The sequence below is a fragment of the Lepus europaeus genome, chromosome 12 (genome assembly GCF_033115175.1).
Source record: "Lepus europaeus isolate LE1 chromosome 12, mLepTim1.pri, whole genome shotgun sequence".
Taxonomy (NCBI): Eukaryota; Metazoa; Chordata; class Mammalia; order Lagomorpha; family Leporidae; genus Lepus; species Lepus europaeus.
The window spans coordinates 91,315,674-91,331,255 of NC_084838.1; the positions used below are offsets into that span (position 1 = coordinate 91,315,674).

The 15,582-nt window shown below is 47.9% G+C and overlaps 1 protein-coding gene across 1 annotated transcript in view; it reads right to left on the reverse strand.

The window, feature by feature from the left end:
• Nucleotides 1-205: 205 nt before the first annotated feature.
• Nucleotides 206-15,582, reverse strand: part of WNK2 (WNK lysine deficient protein kinase 2) — a 116,366-nt gene continuing 100,989 nt past the window's right edge. Inside the window, exons 27-29 of the mRNA XM_062208503.1 lie at nucleotides 14,990-15,249; nucleotides 2,820-2,931; nucleotides 206-434 (exon numbers count right to left, since the gene is read on the reverse strand). Of these exons, the coding sequence (XP_062064487.1) occupies nucleotides 409-434; nucleotides 2,820-2,931; nucleotides 14,990-15,249 (398 nt within the window). The 3' untranslated portion in view covers nucleotides 206-408. The remainder of the gene's footprint in view (nucleotides 435-2,819; nucleotides 2,932-14,989; nucleotides 15,250-15,582) is intronic.

Sequence of the window (15,582 nt, forward strand, 5' to 3'; positions counted from 1 at the left end):
TGCTTTCCCTGCTGAAGGGGCTGGAAATGGCCACCTCCGGTCTCCACAGCCCACGGGGAGGCTGAGCAGCGCGCACCTGAGTGGGGGACGGGGAACCTGTATCTGTGACAGCCGGAGAAGGGGCTGCCTTGGGCACGCCAGAGCCTGCCAGTGTCCCCACCCTACCCTCCACACCACTGAGCCATCTGTATACCCAAGGCCAGCAAAAGGAGAGAGTGGACAGCCAACATCCCCTCTCCCCCAAAATATGTTTTATTCTTGCATTACGTTTGTGTTTCCAATCGTGAATACAAAATGGTTAGAAAGTGGTTACAAAACAGTGTGAACTGGACACGAGAGCGGTGGGCTCTGAAGGTCGGTCACCTCTCCGCTCAGACGACGTGACTTGGGCCTGGCATCCGGACCGACTCAGTCGGGCTTCTCACTCTCAGGACCTAGAAAACAAGACCGCCACAGTTCATTAGCTGGCCACTGGGCACCGGCCTCTCCTGGGGGCCGGGCCTTGACCAGTCATGTGTGGCTGGCTCTCCCAGGTGATGCCTAAGCCAGGCCAGCCTATGTCCACACCCTATGCAGACAGGTCCTGTCCTTAGCACAGGCCCCAGCAGCCTGTGGTCGGGTCATTTCCCTCACTGAGATGACTGCCCAAACCCAGACAGGGCAGCCTTGCTCCTCCATGGCCAGATCACCCAAGAGCCAGCAGCCCCTGGTACCCTGGGGCACGGTGAGTGAACGGTCGGTCCTCAACTTCCTTGCCTCTGCCCAGGGGTAGCACTGGGACAGGGGCTGCAGTGAAGTTGCAAGGTGCACTGGCTCTGGGACACAGTGCCCCTTCTCCTGAGCAGAGGTGTCCACTGCTACTGGACAGGGCAGGACACACCGGGCCGTCGGCTGAGTCAGTGTCAGCCCCGTGATGCAGGAGAGAAAGGTGCCCTGCACGAGCTGTTGGGGGAGGGCCAGCCAGTAATGCATAGAGAGGGGCCTCTCCCCAAATCACCACCTGCCTTAAGGCTACGCCCCTGCTGGAAGGCCAGCACCCCTCAGGTGACCTGTGGTAATCCAGCCCCCAAGTCCTCGACAGAGGTGTCCCAACCTCCCAGGTGTTCCACCCACCAGGAAGAAAAGGATGCTGGGTACCATCCTGGGTCCTGCAGCTGGGCATTCTGGGAGGCAGCCCCAGCGTGGATGGGTCAGAGATGCCATTCAGCTGACCATGAGACTCTCCTCTCGTCTGTGCTTCTGAGCACAGCTCAGGTGCAGGGCAGACACCAGCATCCTTAGGGCCTCGCTCGCCATGCCCTGGCTGGGTCCAACCTGGCGCCTTACTTGGCCTCCTCCATCCCCCAGCTCCCTGCTCAGTAATGTCCCCGTCCTCCCTACAGTCTGGTTTTATGTGGACAGAGGGTAAGAAAAAGATGTTGTTCCACAGTGTTTTCAAGCACAAGTGTTTATTTTCTCCTTCATATACACAGTCTCACGGGGGTCCCGCCATCGTGTGTGAGGAATGGACTCACAGGCAGAGGGAAGGAGCGGGCAGCCTCCATCACTGAGGGCTAGGGCTGAGAGCGCCCACTACAGAAGAGAGAAGTCTCATCACAGCGTCTCCCCTGGCAAAAGGCTGCACAATGACCTGGAAAATCCAACTCTAACTGAATGGGTGGAATGATGTATTTAAACCAAAATAATCCTGCAGGTTCTTGTAAGCACAGCGGAACCAAACAGTTGCAGCAGGCTGCCAGACAGGCGGCCTTCCGCGGGAGGAGGCGGGGCCTTCGTCCCTGCCCAGGGCTAGCAGGTGCCTGTCTGAGACAGAGCCTGTCAGGGTCTCCAGGAGAGGGTCCTGCCATCAGCAGCCCCCATGCAAATCACGGAAGGGGCAGGCCAGTGGGCAGGAGGGGCTGTGCTAGGTGCTGCTGGGTATAGGGGCAGGTGTGAGTGCTGAGGCTCTGCACCTGTGTGCTCACAGCAGCCATGGGCTCTGGTGAGCTTTGCTCACGGAGCATTTTCTGGTACGCTCCTCACAGCCCAGCTTCATTGCTGATATTCCTTACTGAGCAACTTGGCCACTGAGTAAGTCAAGGGCACCCCTCACCCCCCACCCTGCCCCGCCAGCCCCGCTCCAAGGGCCAAGTCCAGCCGGCCTAGCATTTGCAGCTGTTCCAATATATTCAAGACTGCCAATTCAGTTCTTTTGCTTTTTTTTAAAACAAAATATTTACAACAAAAAAACCAAAGATCAGGTTGGGAGACCATTCACACATCCGCAACTTAACACGGTAAATAAAGATACCAATGCACAGGCCGGTTGTCAACAAAATACACCTTTTCTCATAAGTGATTTTTTTTAAAACGTCTCTTTCCATCAGGAAAAGCTGAAGTCAAGACCCTGCACTTGTGCGAGGTGATGGCATGGAGCTAACCGTTAACTCAAGGACAGGCGGTGGGTGTGAGCCACGTGCGGACCTAAGAGCGAAGCAGCCTGCAGCAACATCAAAAGCCAGTCTGGTTACTGCATGCTGCACCCCCGTGGCTGGGCCCTGTGCCCATGGTGGGAGGGAGGGGCACAGAGGCCAAAGCACAACCCACTTCCCCCGCACAGTTCAGCATGTTCCCTCCAGCCAGCGGCAGGGCAGAAGGCTATGTGATGTGGAGCCGGGAGGCAGGTGCGCTGACCACGGGTGGCCACAGGAACGCTGGCAACATGGGTGGGCCCCTCTGGGCTGCCCAGGGCCCCCATGACACAGGCACTGGAATCAGGCCTCCATACTGACCCAGAGGCAGTGCACAGGGCAAGGTGGGGACGCCGGAGCAGGCAGTACCTGGTGTGGGCACGGGGAGGGCTGGGGTGGCTCCAGGAATGGCTGCGGTGCACAGAGGGCCGGGCACTGGGGCCAGACATGGCATCCCCATTCCTGCTCGAGCTGTTGGCATCTGTGGGACAGAGACAGAGAGGAAGGTACACAAGGCTGCAATCAGCTGGCCTCTCCTCATGGCTCTGGGGTCCCTGCGGTGTCCCTTAGGATAGAGTGGTCCCCGCCCTGCTGCAGACAAGCATCCCCAGGGCTGGCACCAGGGAGATGGTATAGCCAGGCCAACTTTGGGCTGTGTACCCAGGCCGTCCACAGGCCAGAACAGGCCTCAGAGCTGGACCCTTCCACTCCGCTGATACCCAGGCCTCTTGCTTGACTTGTGCTATGGCTGGGATGTGACTGGGGAAGGATTTGTGCAGTGAGGCCTGGTCCTCAGTGTAGTGGTATGGCACAGTGGAACCTTCAAAAGCTGGGGCCCAGTGGGAGGTCTGCTGGCCACTGGGGACTGCCCTTAAAAGAAACTGTGGGAGCCCAGCCTCTCTCTGGCTGCCTGTTTACAACATGCTCACTCCTTCCCTCTGCTGTTAAGCCCTCACTAGAGCTCTACCAGTGGGACCACCCAAGCTTGGGCTCTTGGCCTCCAGAACTGTGCACTGAATAAACTCCTTTTCTTTATAAAGTCAGCCTGACTCAGGTATTTCATTACAAAGAATAAAAAGGCAGACCAGTGCCTGGGCATAGCAACTGTGCTGGGCGGGATGGCAAGGCAGTCCCTCCCTTGTGCTGTCAGTCAATGGAAAAGCCACGAAGGAGAGGGAAAGGGGCAGCCAGTGGCTCCTGGAGCCAGCGTGGCATGAGACAGAAACCTTCTGAGGCTATCCCAAGAAAAGAGGTCACAGACCACAGCCTTCAACACTCAAAAAGCAAATGTTGGCAAATAGAGTCCAGGGACTACAGAAAAGACAAAACATCCCCACCTGTCAGGGTTGCCCCAGGAATGCCAGGTTGCTGTCCCGCCGGGAACCACTATGCCTCACTCCAGTAAGGACCCTGTAGATGCAGGGCGAGCTCTCCACAGCCCCACACCCTCATACAAAGCACCCTCAGAGGCAGGCTGAGAGGGAGCCTTCCCTTAGAGCAAGGCCTCCTCAAAGCTGACAGCCAAGCCCTTCTGGTGGTGAAACACCAAATGCTTCCCAAAGCTCCGTAACACTTCCTGTCAACACTCCAGGGAAGGTCCAGCCTAGGCTAGAAGAGGAATAAGGTACAGCCTGCAAAGGCAAAAGGGAAACTATGTGCAGATGACAAGACTGTGTATGGAGACAAGCCCCATGAATGGACAAGCCAGTTTCTAGAACTAAGAAGCCAATCAAGGCTGACCTGCAACCACATTTCCATATACTGGCAACATACAACTGGAAAAGCAAACTGAAAGAACAGATCCCAAGACATCAACCATCTAGAGATAAACTGAAAGATGTGGAACTACTATTCACCAAAGATAAAGAGCAGAGACACCATCTTTGTAGGAACGCTCAATAATGGTGATCTATCACATCACATTCAGCTGATCAACAGGTGTAATGTGCTCTCAGTTGAAATCCTAGCAGGTCATCTTGTACAGAGTAACAAGCTGTTCCTGAAAGCTATAGTGTCCCCTTCATTTATCTGCACTGACACTCTCCACGGCTTCCGTTAGCTGTAGTCAACCACAGTCTGAAAATAGTAAATGCACAGTGCCAGAAATAAACAATTCATGTTTTAAACTCTGTGCTGTGCTGAGTAGTGTGACAAAATCTGGGACCATGTGTCTCCGTCCTGCCTGGACCATGACTGGATCCAGCATAATCATGTTGTATGCTTGCATGGGCAGGGTAGAAATAATATATATAGAGTCTGATGCCACCTGCGGTTTCGGGCATCCACTGCAGGCAAAGGGGCACTTCTCTCTGCAAACATTTATTTATTTATTTATTTTTGACAGGCAGAGTTAGACAGTGAGATAGAGAAGAGACAGAGAGAAAGGTCTTCCTTCCATTGGTTCACCCCCAAATGGCTGCTACGGCCGGTGCACTGCGCCGATCCGAAGCCAGGAGCCAGGTGCTTCCTCCTGGTCTCCCATGCGGGTTCAGGGCCCAAGCATTTGGGCCATCCTCCACTGCCCTCCTGGGCCACAGCAGAGAGCTGGACTGGAAAAGGAACAACGGGGACAGAATCTGGCACCCCAACCGGGACTAGAACCCGGGGTGCCAGTGCTGCAGGTGGAGGATTAGCCTAGTGAGCTGCGGCACCGGCCTCTCTGCAAACATTAAAACAGAAAAATCAAGACATTCTTAGAGATTAGCATTACAGGTCTTACCTCCATTAAAACTCACAGCACAGCTACAGTAATTGAGAGTGTGGTATTGCCAATAAAGATAAAAGAATGGCTAACGGAAACAAAACTGCAAGTTCAGAAACACATTTACATATACATGGCCCCCCTGACAAATGTCTGCAATCAGTGCCATCCATGTGCAAAGAATGCTGGAACCATCAGCAATGCACACAGAAAAATCACCAAATCGTACACAGGTTAACCTGAGATGACTCACAGGCCTGAATACAATAGCCAAAATCACAAACCTAGAAAAAAAAAAATTAAAGCCTCTGCCATTTCACCATTCAGTAATGCAAAACGACATAGGACAGGTGTTTGGTGTAGTGGATAAGACATCACTTGGGACACCTGCATCCCCACATCAGAATTCCTAGTTTGAGTTCTCGCTCTCCTTTTTTCTTTTTGTTTAAAATTCATTTATTTATTATTTGAAAGGCAGAGAGAGGTCTTTCATCTGCTGGTTCACCCCCAAATAGCCACAACAGCAGGAACTGGGCTGATCTGAAGCCAGGAGCTTCTTCCAGGTCTCCCATGTGGGTGCAGGGGCCCAAGGACTTGAGCCATCCTCTACTGCTTTCCTAGGCCATAGCAGAGGGCTGGATTGGACGTGGAGCAGCCGGGACTCAACCCGGCACCGATATGGGATGCTGGCCCTGTAGGCGGTGGCTTTACCCGCTACGCCACAGCACTGCCCTTCCCCTTGCCTCGCTCTCCTTCTAATCCAGCTTCCAGCTAACGTGCACCTTGAGAGGCAGCAGATGATGGCTCAAGTCGTTGACTTCCTGGTACCCAGTGGGAGGCATAGACTGAGCTCCTGGTTCTGGTTTTGGCCTGCCCTAGCCCTGGTTATTGCAAGCATCCGGGGAAGGAACCAATGGATGGAAGAGCTCACTGTCTTTCAAATACAAATGAAAATTAAAAGTGAAAAAAGTCACAGATTGGTAGAAGACATCCATGCAATATATGACAAAAGATATAGGACAAAATCCCTCAAATCAGTAAAAAGATAAGCAAGTTAACTTTTAATGGTCAATATCCTTGACCAGCACTTTATAAAAGATGGCAGATAAGAATATGAAAAGATGATCACAGGCAAACTGAAAACAATAATAAGAAGCCTACTACCCTTCAAATTCTTATCACAAATTTTCAAATATCCTACACAAAATCTATTTAAAAAAACTCATAAGACAAGGCAATACAGAGAAAATGCAGCTGACAGAGAAAACAGAAACAAATACTATGTGAAGATACAAAACTGAGAATTTTGATTGAGTTGGAAGCTATTTATTTACTTATTAAAGATTTATTTATTTATTTAAAAGAGTTACATAAAATCAGAGTGACAGAGAGAGACAGAGAGATCTTTCATCTGCTGGTTCACTCCCCAGATGGCAACACTGACTGGGGTTGGGCCAGGCCAAAGCCAGGATCCAGGAGCTTTTCCCCAGTCTCCTACATGGGTGCAGGGGCCCAAGGACTTGGATCATCTTCTGCTGCTCTTCCAGGTGCAGTTGCAGGGAGCTGGATCAGAAGTGGAGCAGCCAGGACTTGAACCAGTGCCCATTTGGGATGCTGGCATTGCAGGCTGTGACTTAACCCACCATGCCACAGTGCCAGCCCCAGAAGCTATTTAAAAAAAGGATATAGCCTGGGACCAGCATTGTGGCATAGCAGGTAAAGCCGCCACCTATGGCGCCAGCATCCCATATGAGCACCAGTTTGAGACCTGGCTACTCCATTTCCCTGCTATGGCCTGGGAAAGCAGTAGAAGATGGCCCAAGTCCTTGGGCCCCTGCACCGTGTGGGAGACCAGGAAGAAGCTCCTGGCTCCTGGCTTTGGATAGGCCAGTTCCGGCTGTTGCGGCCATTTGAGGAGTGAACCAGCAGATCAAAGACCTCTCTTTCTCTGCCTCTGCCTCTCTGAGGTCCCTGCCACCCACATGGAAGGCACAGATTAAGTTCTGGCCTCCTGGTTCCAGCCTGGCCTGGACCTAGATGTTGCAGGCAATTGGGGATGAAATAAATGGGTAATAGACATTAACTCAAAGAAACAGCTGGGGCTGGCATTGTGGCACAGTGGGTTAAGCCTCCGCCTACAATGCTAGCATTCCATATGAATGTTGGCTCAAGTCCCTGCTGCTCCACTTCTGATCCAGCTCCCTGCCAACACACCTGGGAAAGCAGTGGAACACAGCCCAAGTACCAGCCCCAGCTGTTGCACGCATTTTTTGGGGGGTGGGGTTGGGGGAGTGAACCAACAGATAGATGATATCTCTCGCTTTTTCTCTCCCTGTAACTCTGCCTTTCAAATAATTAAATAAAACCTAAAAAAAAAAAAAAAAAAGAAGTATTTGGGGCCAGCACTGTGGTGTCGTGTGTTAGGCTACTGCCTATATGGATGACTGTGAATCACGGCTACTCCAATTCTGATCCAGCTCCCTGCTAATGCGCCTGGGAAAGCAGTGGAGAATGGCCCAGGTGCTTGGGCCTTGCACCTACACGGGAGACTCAGAGGAGGCTCCTGGCTCTTGGCTCCAGCCTGGCCTAACCCCAGCAGTGGCAGCCATTTGAGGAATGAACCAACAAATGCAATCTTAACCAGTTTTAAAAAACTAAAATAATACAAAGTATCTTTCCAACAGTGAATGAAATTAGAAATCAATAACAAAAGAATAACAGAAAACTCACACATGTATAGAAATTAACATACTCTTAACACTCAAGGGGCTGGCGCTGTGGTATAGCAGGTAAAGCCACCACCTGAAGTGCCAGCATCCCATCAAGTCCAAGCTGCTCCACTTCCAATCCAGCTCCCTACTGATGGCGTGGGAGAAGCAGCGGAGGATGGTCCAAATGCTTGGGCCCCTGCACCCATGTAGGGAGACTGAGAAGAAGCTCCTGGCTCCTGGCTTCGGATTGGCCCAGTTCCAGCTGTTGTGACCATTTGGTGAGTACGCCAGTGGATGGAAGACCTCTCTCTCTCTCTCTCTCTCTCTGCTCTTTGTAACTCTGCCTTTCAAATAAATAAATAAATCTTTAAAAAAATACTCAAAAGAGTCAAAGAAATAATCAGAAAGAAAATATATCCAAAAAGAAGAAAGATATCAAATTGCTAACCTAACTGTATACCCTGAGGAACTAGAAAAAAGAAGAGCAAAGTAACCCAAACCTAGCAGAAGGAAGGAAATAATAAAGATTACAGCAGAGATAAACAAAACTGAAGAACCAATTACAACCCAAAAGTTGTTTCCCAGAAAATATAAACAAAACTGACAGTTTTACCTACTAAATTAGATATATTTATGAAATGGACAAACTCCTAGAAACACAGAAACTACCAATATAACCCAGGAAGGAACAGACTTGTAACACACAGTGAGACTGTCACTAATGGAAAACCTTTCAACAAAGAAAAATCTAGGACCAGATGGCTCCACTGGTGAATTATACCATTTAAGGAATTAATGCCAATCATCCTTAAGCTCCCAAAACCTTGAGCAAGGAGGGAATGCTTTCTAATCCATTCTACAGGGCCAGCATCATTTTGATACCATAGCCACATAAAGACTTCTCAAGAAAATTATAGACCGATAACTCTGATGTATTCTGATACAAAAATCCTGAATACAACTCTAGCAAATTTAATTCAGTAGCCTGAATTAGAAGGATTATGCATCACAACCAGGTAGGGTGTGTCCCAGGAAGGCAAAGGTGGCTCAATAAATGAGAACCATCCAATGCGACACACAACAATAAGAGCATCAAGAATAAAAAACATCATCTCAATTAATGCAGAAAAAACTTGTAACAAAATTCAGCACCTCCTCTGTTTGATAAAAAGCATTTACTAAATGAAGAAAACACAGAAACTTCTTCAACGTGATAAAGGTGATCTATGACAAACCTGCAGTGAATATGGGATCAGTAGTCAAAGACTGACAGCTTTTCCTTTAAGACCAGGAACAAGAAAAGGATGTCCTTTTGAGCCTCTTCTATGTAACACAGTACTGGAAGTTCTTGTCATAGAAATTACACAAGAAAAAGAAAGAAAATGTATCTGAATCGGAATCCAAGGAGTTAAGTGATTCCTGTTAAAAAATAACACGAGGGCAGGCATTTGGCCTAGTTGTTAAGACACCTGCCTCCCCGTCAGAGCTCCTGGGGTGAATCCTGGCTCTGCCCAACTGCAGCTTCTTGCCAATGTGCACTGTGGGAGGTGCATGGGGATGGTTCAAATCGCTGGGTTCTGTCCATCCACATGGGGACTCCAGATTGCATTCTGGGCTCCTGGCTTCAGTCTGGTCCAGTCCTGGCTGTTGTGGGCATCTGGGGAGTGAACCAGTGGATGGGAGAGATCTGTCTCTCTGTGTGTTTGCCTTTCAAATCAATGAATGAATTTTTAAAGATAATGAGATCTCATATGTAGATAAATCTAAAGAATGCACAAAACAACAATTAAAAATAGTGAATTCAGCAGAGTTGCAGGATACAAAATCAATATGCAAAAATCAGTTGTATTCCTATACTTTAGCCTTGAACAGTCCAAAAAGGAAATTAAGAAAATAATTCTATTTACAACAGCATCAAAAGGAACAAAATATTTAGGAATAAATTCAACAAATGAGTTGAACAACTTATATATGAAAACTATAGAATATTGCCAAACAAAATTAAAGACATAAATAAACGAAGAGACATTCCATGTTCATGGATTGCTGACTTGATGCTATAAAATGTCCATATGACCCAAAGAAATATGCAGCTAATGCAATCCCTATCGAAATTTCAAAGGCATATTTTTAAGAAACAGCAAAATTCATCCTTAAATTCATGTTAATTCTCAAGGATTAATTCTCAACAGAATTAAATTGGAGGGCTCTTACCTCCTAACTTCAAAATTCATCACAAGAATAACAGTAATAGGATAGATATATAGACTAGAATTGAATAGAGAATGCAGAAATAAACTATGCCTATGGTCAACTGATTTGACAAGAGTATCAAGACCATTCTGTAAGGAAAAAGGACAGTTGTTTCAACAAATTCTGCTGAGAAAATGGAACATGCCCATACAAGAGAACAAAGTTGGAGCCTGGCTTTAAAACATACACAAAAATTAAATGAAAGACTACACATACGAGATAATACTATAAACTCTTAGAAGACAGGGGAAAATCATCATGACACTGCATTTGGTAATGATTTCATGGATATGACACAAAAAGCATAGGCAAAAATAGAAAAAAAAAAAAAAACCACCAAACTACACATCACAGAAATTCAAAACTTCTGGGTATGGAAGGACACTATCAAGAAAGTGAGGCCGGCGCCGCGGCTCAATAGGCTAATCCTCCGCCTCGCGGCGCCGGCACACCGGGTTCTAGTCCCGGTTGGGGCACCGGATTCTGTCCTGGTTGCCCCTCTTCCAGTCCAGCTCTCTGCTGTGGCCCGGGAAGGCAGAGGAGGATGGCCCAAGTGCTTGGGCCCTGCACCCCATGGGAGACCAGGATGAGCACCTGGCTCCTGGCTTTGGATCAGTGCGGTGCGCCGGCCGCAGAGCACCGGCCGCGGCGGCCATTGGAGGGTGAACCAACGGCAAAAGGAAGACCTTTCTCTCTGTCTCTCTCTCTCTCACTGTCCACTCTGCCTGTAAAAAAAAAAAAAAAGTGAAAGAGCCTAGTGAATGAAAGAAAGTATTTGCAAATCACATAGCTGATAAGGAATTGGTCACCAGTATATAGAAAGAATTTCTACAACTTTATAACAAACCTCAAAACCTAAATAAAAAAAGGGCAAGAAGCACACATTTTTCCAAAGAAGATATATAAACAGCCAGTAGCCACATGAGAAGATGCTCAATGTCACTAGTCCTTAGGGACATAAAAATCAGAACCATAACAAGACACGACTCCATACCCATCAGGATAACTTGTTTTTTTTTGTTTTTTTTTTTTTGTTTGTTTGTTTTTTTTTGTTTTTTTTTTTTAAGGATAAGGGAGACAAAAAGTATTGGCAAGGATGTGAAGATATGGGAGCCCTTGTTCACTGCCTGTGGTAATGTCAAACAGCGCAACTTCTGTGGAAAACAGTAGGATGGTTTCTCAAAAAGTTACCATTGAATTGCCACAGGTCCCACACCTACTACATACCACAAGAACTGAAAGCAGGGGCTCAAACTTAACACCAGTACTCACAGCAGCATTATTCACAGTAGCCAAAAGGTGGACACAACCTAAGTGTTGCCCAGTTAATGAACAAATGAACACGATGTGGCACCCCCACACAATAGAACACTAGTCCAAAAAATGGAATTAAATTCAAGAGGCCATAAATGGAAAGAGCCCATGTTCATGAATTAGAAGACTTAATATTGTTAAAATTGGCTAAAAACATTACCCAACATGATCTACAGATTCAATGCAAAATGCAATGTCTATCAAAATCCCCATGACCTTTTTTTTTCCTCCCAGAAATATAAAAATCATCTTCAAAATTCAGCCAACTCTGAAGGGACTCCAGATTTTAAACAATCTTAAAAAGGAAAAAAAATTGGAGACTCATCTGTCCTAATTTCAAAATTTACCACAAATCTACGATAATTAAAACACTGTGGCACTGGCATCTATGGACATAGAGACCCAAGGAATAGATCAGAAAGTCCAGAAATAAACTCATATATTTGGAGAAATTATTGTCAACAAGGGTGCCAAGACCATTCAGCATTCAATGGGGGAAAGCACAAATTCTGGTGGGAAAATTGGACTTCGCCTTATATCATATACAAAAACTAACTCAAAGTGGACTGAACATCTAAATGTAAAAGCTAAAACTACTAAACTTTAGGAAGAAAACACAGGGGAAACATTTTGTAGCATTATATTTGGTAATGATTGCTTGGATCTGACACCAAACAACAAAAGAAAAAAAAAGACACATTGTAAGACTTTTGTGTATTAAAAAACACTATCTACAGAGTAAAAAGGAAACTGAAAGAATTAGGAGCAAATACTAGCAAATCATGTGTGTGAGGAGGGATTAATATCGATAACATAGAGAATTCCTACAATTCAACAATAAAAAACACAAATAGCTTGAGCAAAGGCTAAAAAACGTAAGAAAAAATGTTCAATATTTCCAATTATCTGGGAGATATAAATTAAAACCACAAGATAACACCAAGCTACACCGAATGCTACCACTACACCAAGTGCCCAGCCATGGAGAAGGGATCTGGGGAGTCCGCCTGAGGGAGGTTTGCAGACATTCTGAACAGACAGAAGGCTGGGTTGGCCTGCAGGAGCAGACACGAAACGGAAAAGGAATAGATCCAGTTGAGTTACCTGCAGAGGAGCAAGACTGAGAATGTGATCAAAAGCAGGTCCCAGCACATTTCACAGAGAACAAAGTCAGCTCTCTCATCACGGGAACTGAACGAGGAAACACTAAAAATGCCCATTGGACAGTTGCTAACTAGGGGGCCAGCAGACCGAGAAGAGGCTTCTTTTTATTTATTTATTTATTTATTTTTAAGATGACACTCCAGTATGGGCTGTGGACATCTTTTTTTTTCCCCCCCACAGGCAGAGTGGATAGTGAGAGAGAGAGAGAGAGAGAGAAAGGTCTCCCTTTTTGCCAGTGGTTCACCCTCCAAAGGCTGCTGCGGCCAGCACATCTCGCTGATCTGAAGCCAGGAGCCAGGTGCTTCTCCTGGTCTCCCATGCGGGTAGGGTGCAGGGCCCAAGGACCTGGGCCATCCTCCACTGCACTCCCGGGCCATAGTAGAGAGCTGGCCTGGAAGAGGGGCAACCCGGATAGAATCCGGCACCCCAACCGGGATTAGAACCTGGTGTGCTGGCGCCGCAAGGCGGAGGATTAGCCTGTTAAGCCACGGCGCCGGCCAAGAGAAGAGGCTTCTGATTCTTGGCTTTAGCCTGGCCCAGTCCTGGTTGTTGAGGCCATCTGGGGAGTGAACCAGTGGATGGAAAATCTCTTTCCCTCTCTATGTCTCTCTCTGGAACTCTGCCTTTCTTCTTTTTATTTTTTATTTATTAATACTATCTTTCAAATAAATCTTTAAAAGACTGCTAACTACATGCAATGAAAATTACAAATGATTTTGAAATGAAGTGAAAGTGAATAAAAATGTTATATCTCAAATATATCTGGAGTGCAACTGAAACCCTTAGAGAAATTTTTATAGCCTTGAATGCTTACATTAGAAAAGAAACCTAGAACTGTACATCTTAAACTTCTGGAACCACTAAATTAACTCAAAGACAGAAGAAAATAAAAATGCAAGAGATTAACGAAACACATGATAAAGATCAGCAAAGACAAACGGAGTTCTTAGAAAGGGCTAATAAAATGTACAAACCTCTAAGATTGCAAAAGCAAACAGACAAGCAGAAAGGCACGGGAGAGAGACAGAAAGCAGAGGTCATCAATACCAGGAATGAAAAAGAGAATGTCACAACAAACCCCATGAACTGTAAAAATCAAGGTATGGACAATTTCATGGCAATTAATTTGAAAATGCAAGCCAAATTTGGAGGAGAATCATCAATGGCCAGAAAAGCAGAATAAATCTGTTGCAAAAAGAAACCAAAAATATCCAAATGGTGTTAAAGCTGTAGAAGAAACTGCATCCATAATGAAAAGCCCACGCTCCAGGGATGGGGAGTGTGTGACACATACAGCAAAATGTCAGCATGTGCTGCACCCCAGGAGGCTTCAAAAAAGTCCATGGAAAATATACAAGTGTGCATTTCAACTTTCTTTGTACCACAGTAAGCTTAACTTTTAATCCTATTTTCTCCATCAATTTTTCTTTTCTTTTCTTTTTTAAATTATCTATTCCAAAGACAAAGTTACAGAGAGAGGGAGGAGACACACAGAGAGATCTTCCATATGCTGGTTCACTCGCCAAACGGCCACATGGGCCTGAGCTGGGCCAGGCTGAAGCCAGGAGCTTTATCTGGGTCTCCCACATGGGTGCAAATTGGGCCCTCTTTTGCTGCCTTCCCAGGTACATTAGCAGGGAGCTGGATTAGAAGTGGAGCAGCAGGGAACAAACCAGCACCCATAGGATGCTGGTGCTGCAGGCAGCAGCTTAACCAGCTGTGCCACAGCGCCGGCCCCCTCCATCAACTTTTCCAAGAGCCCTCGTATATAATTGTATACAGCATTTTCAACTCTTCGTTTTTTAAAACATTTTCAAAGTAACAAGTCATTCAAGAAAATTTCCCACACTAAAACCCAAAACAACTCCAGCCCAGGGGGCTTCACTAATAATGTACTAAACATTTGGAGTAGAAATAATGCTTATCTTTCACAAACTCCTCCAGAAAACTGAGAAAGAGGGGTTCCCCCTCCAACTAATCCTGACACGAGAACACCTTATGTACCAAAACCTACAGGAATCGGCCCTCACCTTGCCCTGCGTTGGTCCCAGTGCGCTTGAGCTACAGCCCGAGGATGGCTGTCACCAAGGAGAACACATCCCTGCCCCCTGCTCCAGCCTGAGGACACCAGTGCAGGCAGATGTGGCCAAGGTGAGCTGCCCCTGCCAGCGCGGGGCTGCTGGTACAGCTGGACTCAAGTCACAGCTCCAGCCCCCCCATCCCTTCCTTCTGCTGGCCACGGGGTTGTGGGTGTCACTTACCTCCCAACTTGTGAAGGGGGAGGCCTAATCCTTGAGACCACAAACTCAGACCATGAGAGCCAAGTGCCTAACCTGCTGCTCTGCCTAGAGGCCACCACCCCGACCCCAGCCCAGGAGCCCCCAGCCAGCACTCACAGCTCTCGCCTCGCTGGGGGCGGACCCCCAGCTGGCCTGGGCCTCCATGTCCTGCAGCTTCTGCGTCTGCTTCAGCTGGTTGAGCGTGGGCTTCAGCTGCGTGGCCCCCGCCGTCTTGCTCGTCCACTCGTCCACCAGCTTGTGCAGGTCATCTGTGAAGGTCCCTTTCTTGTTGTTGCTGTTGTTCACCTGCGCCTGGACGTGCAGGGTGGGCTGGGTGCCTGGCTCGGGGCCTGGGGCCAGGCTGCTGGTGGAGGACCCTGGGGAGTCACATACAGGCCAGGATTGGTGACGCCACACACTCGCCCAGCGCCCCCAGTGGGCTGGCTGCAGTCATTCTCACGGGATGGCCAAGACCATGGCCCCACTTGGCCAGCAACACCTTGCTTCAAGAGGCGGTCTGCAGCAGGGGGCCTAGCAGCCTGGTTTGAGACACGGAAGGGCATTCCTCAGGCTGCCGGTGACTGGGCTGTGCCAGGTGGCCAGGCCAGAGGACAGGAGCCCCAAGCTGGGCTCTGCCCACTGCCACCCATCCCCCCAAACACACGTGGGGAGACATGGGAAACTCCTGGCACTGCCGGACACACATGAGT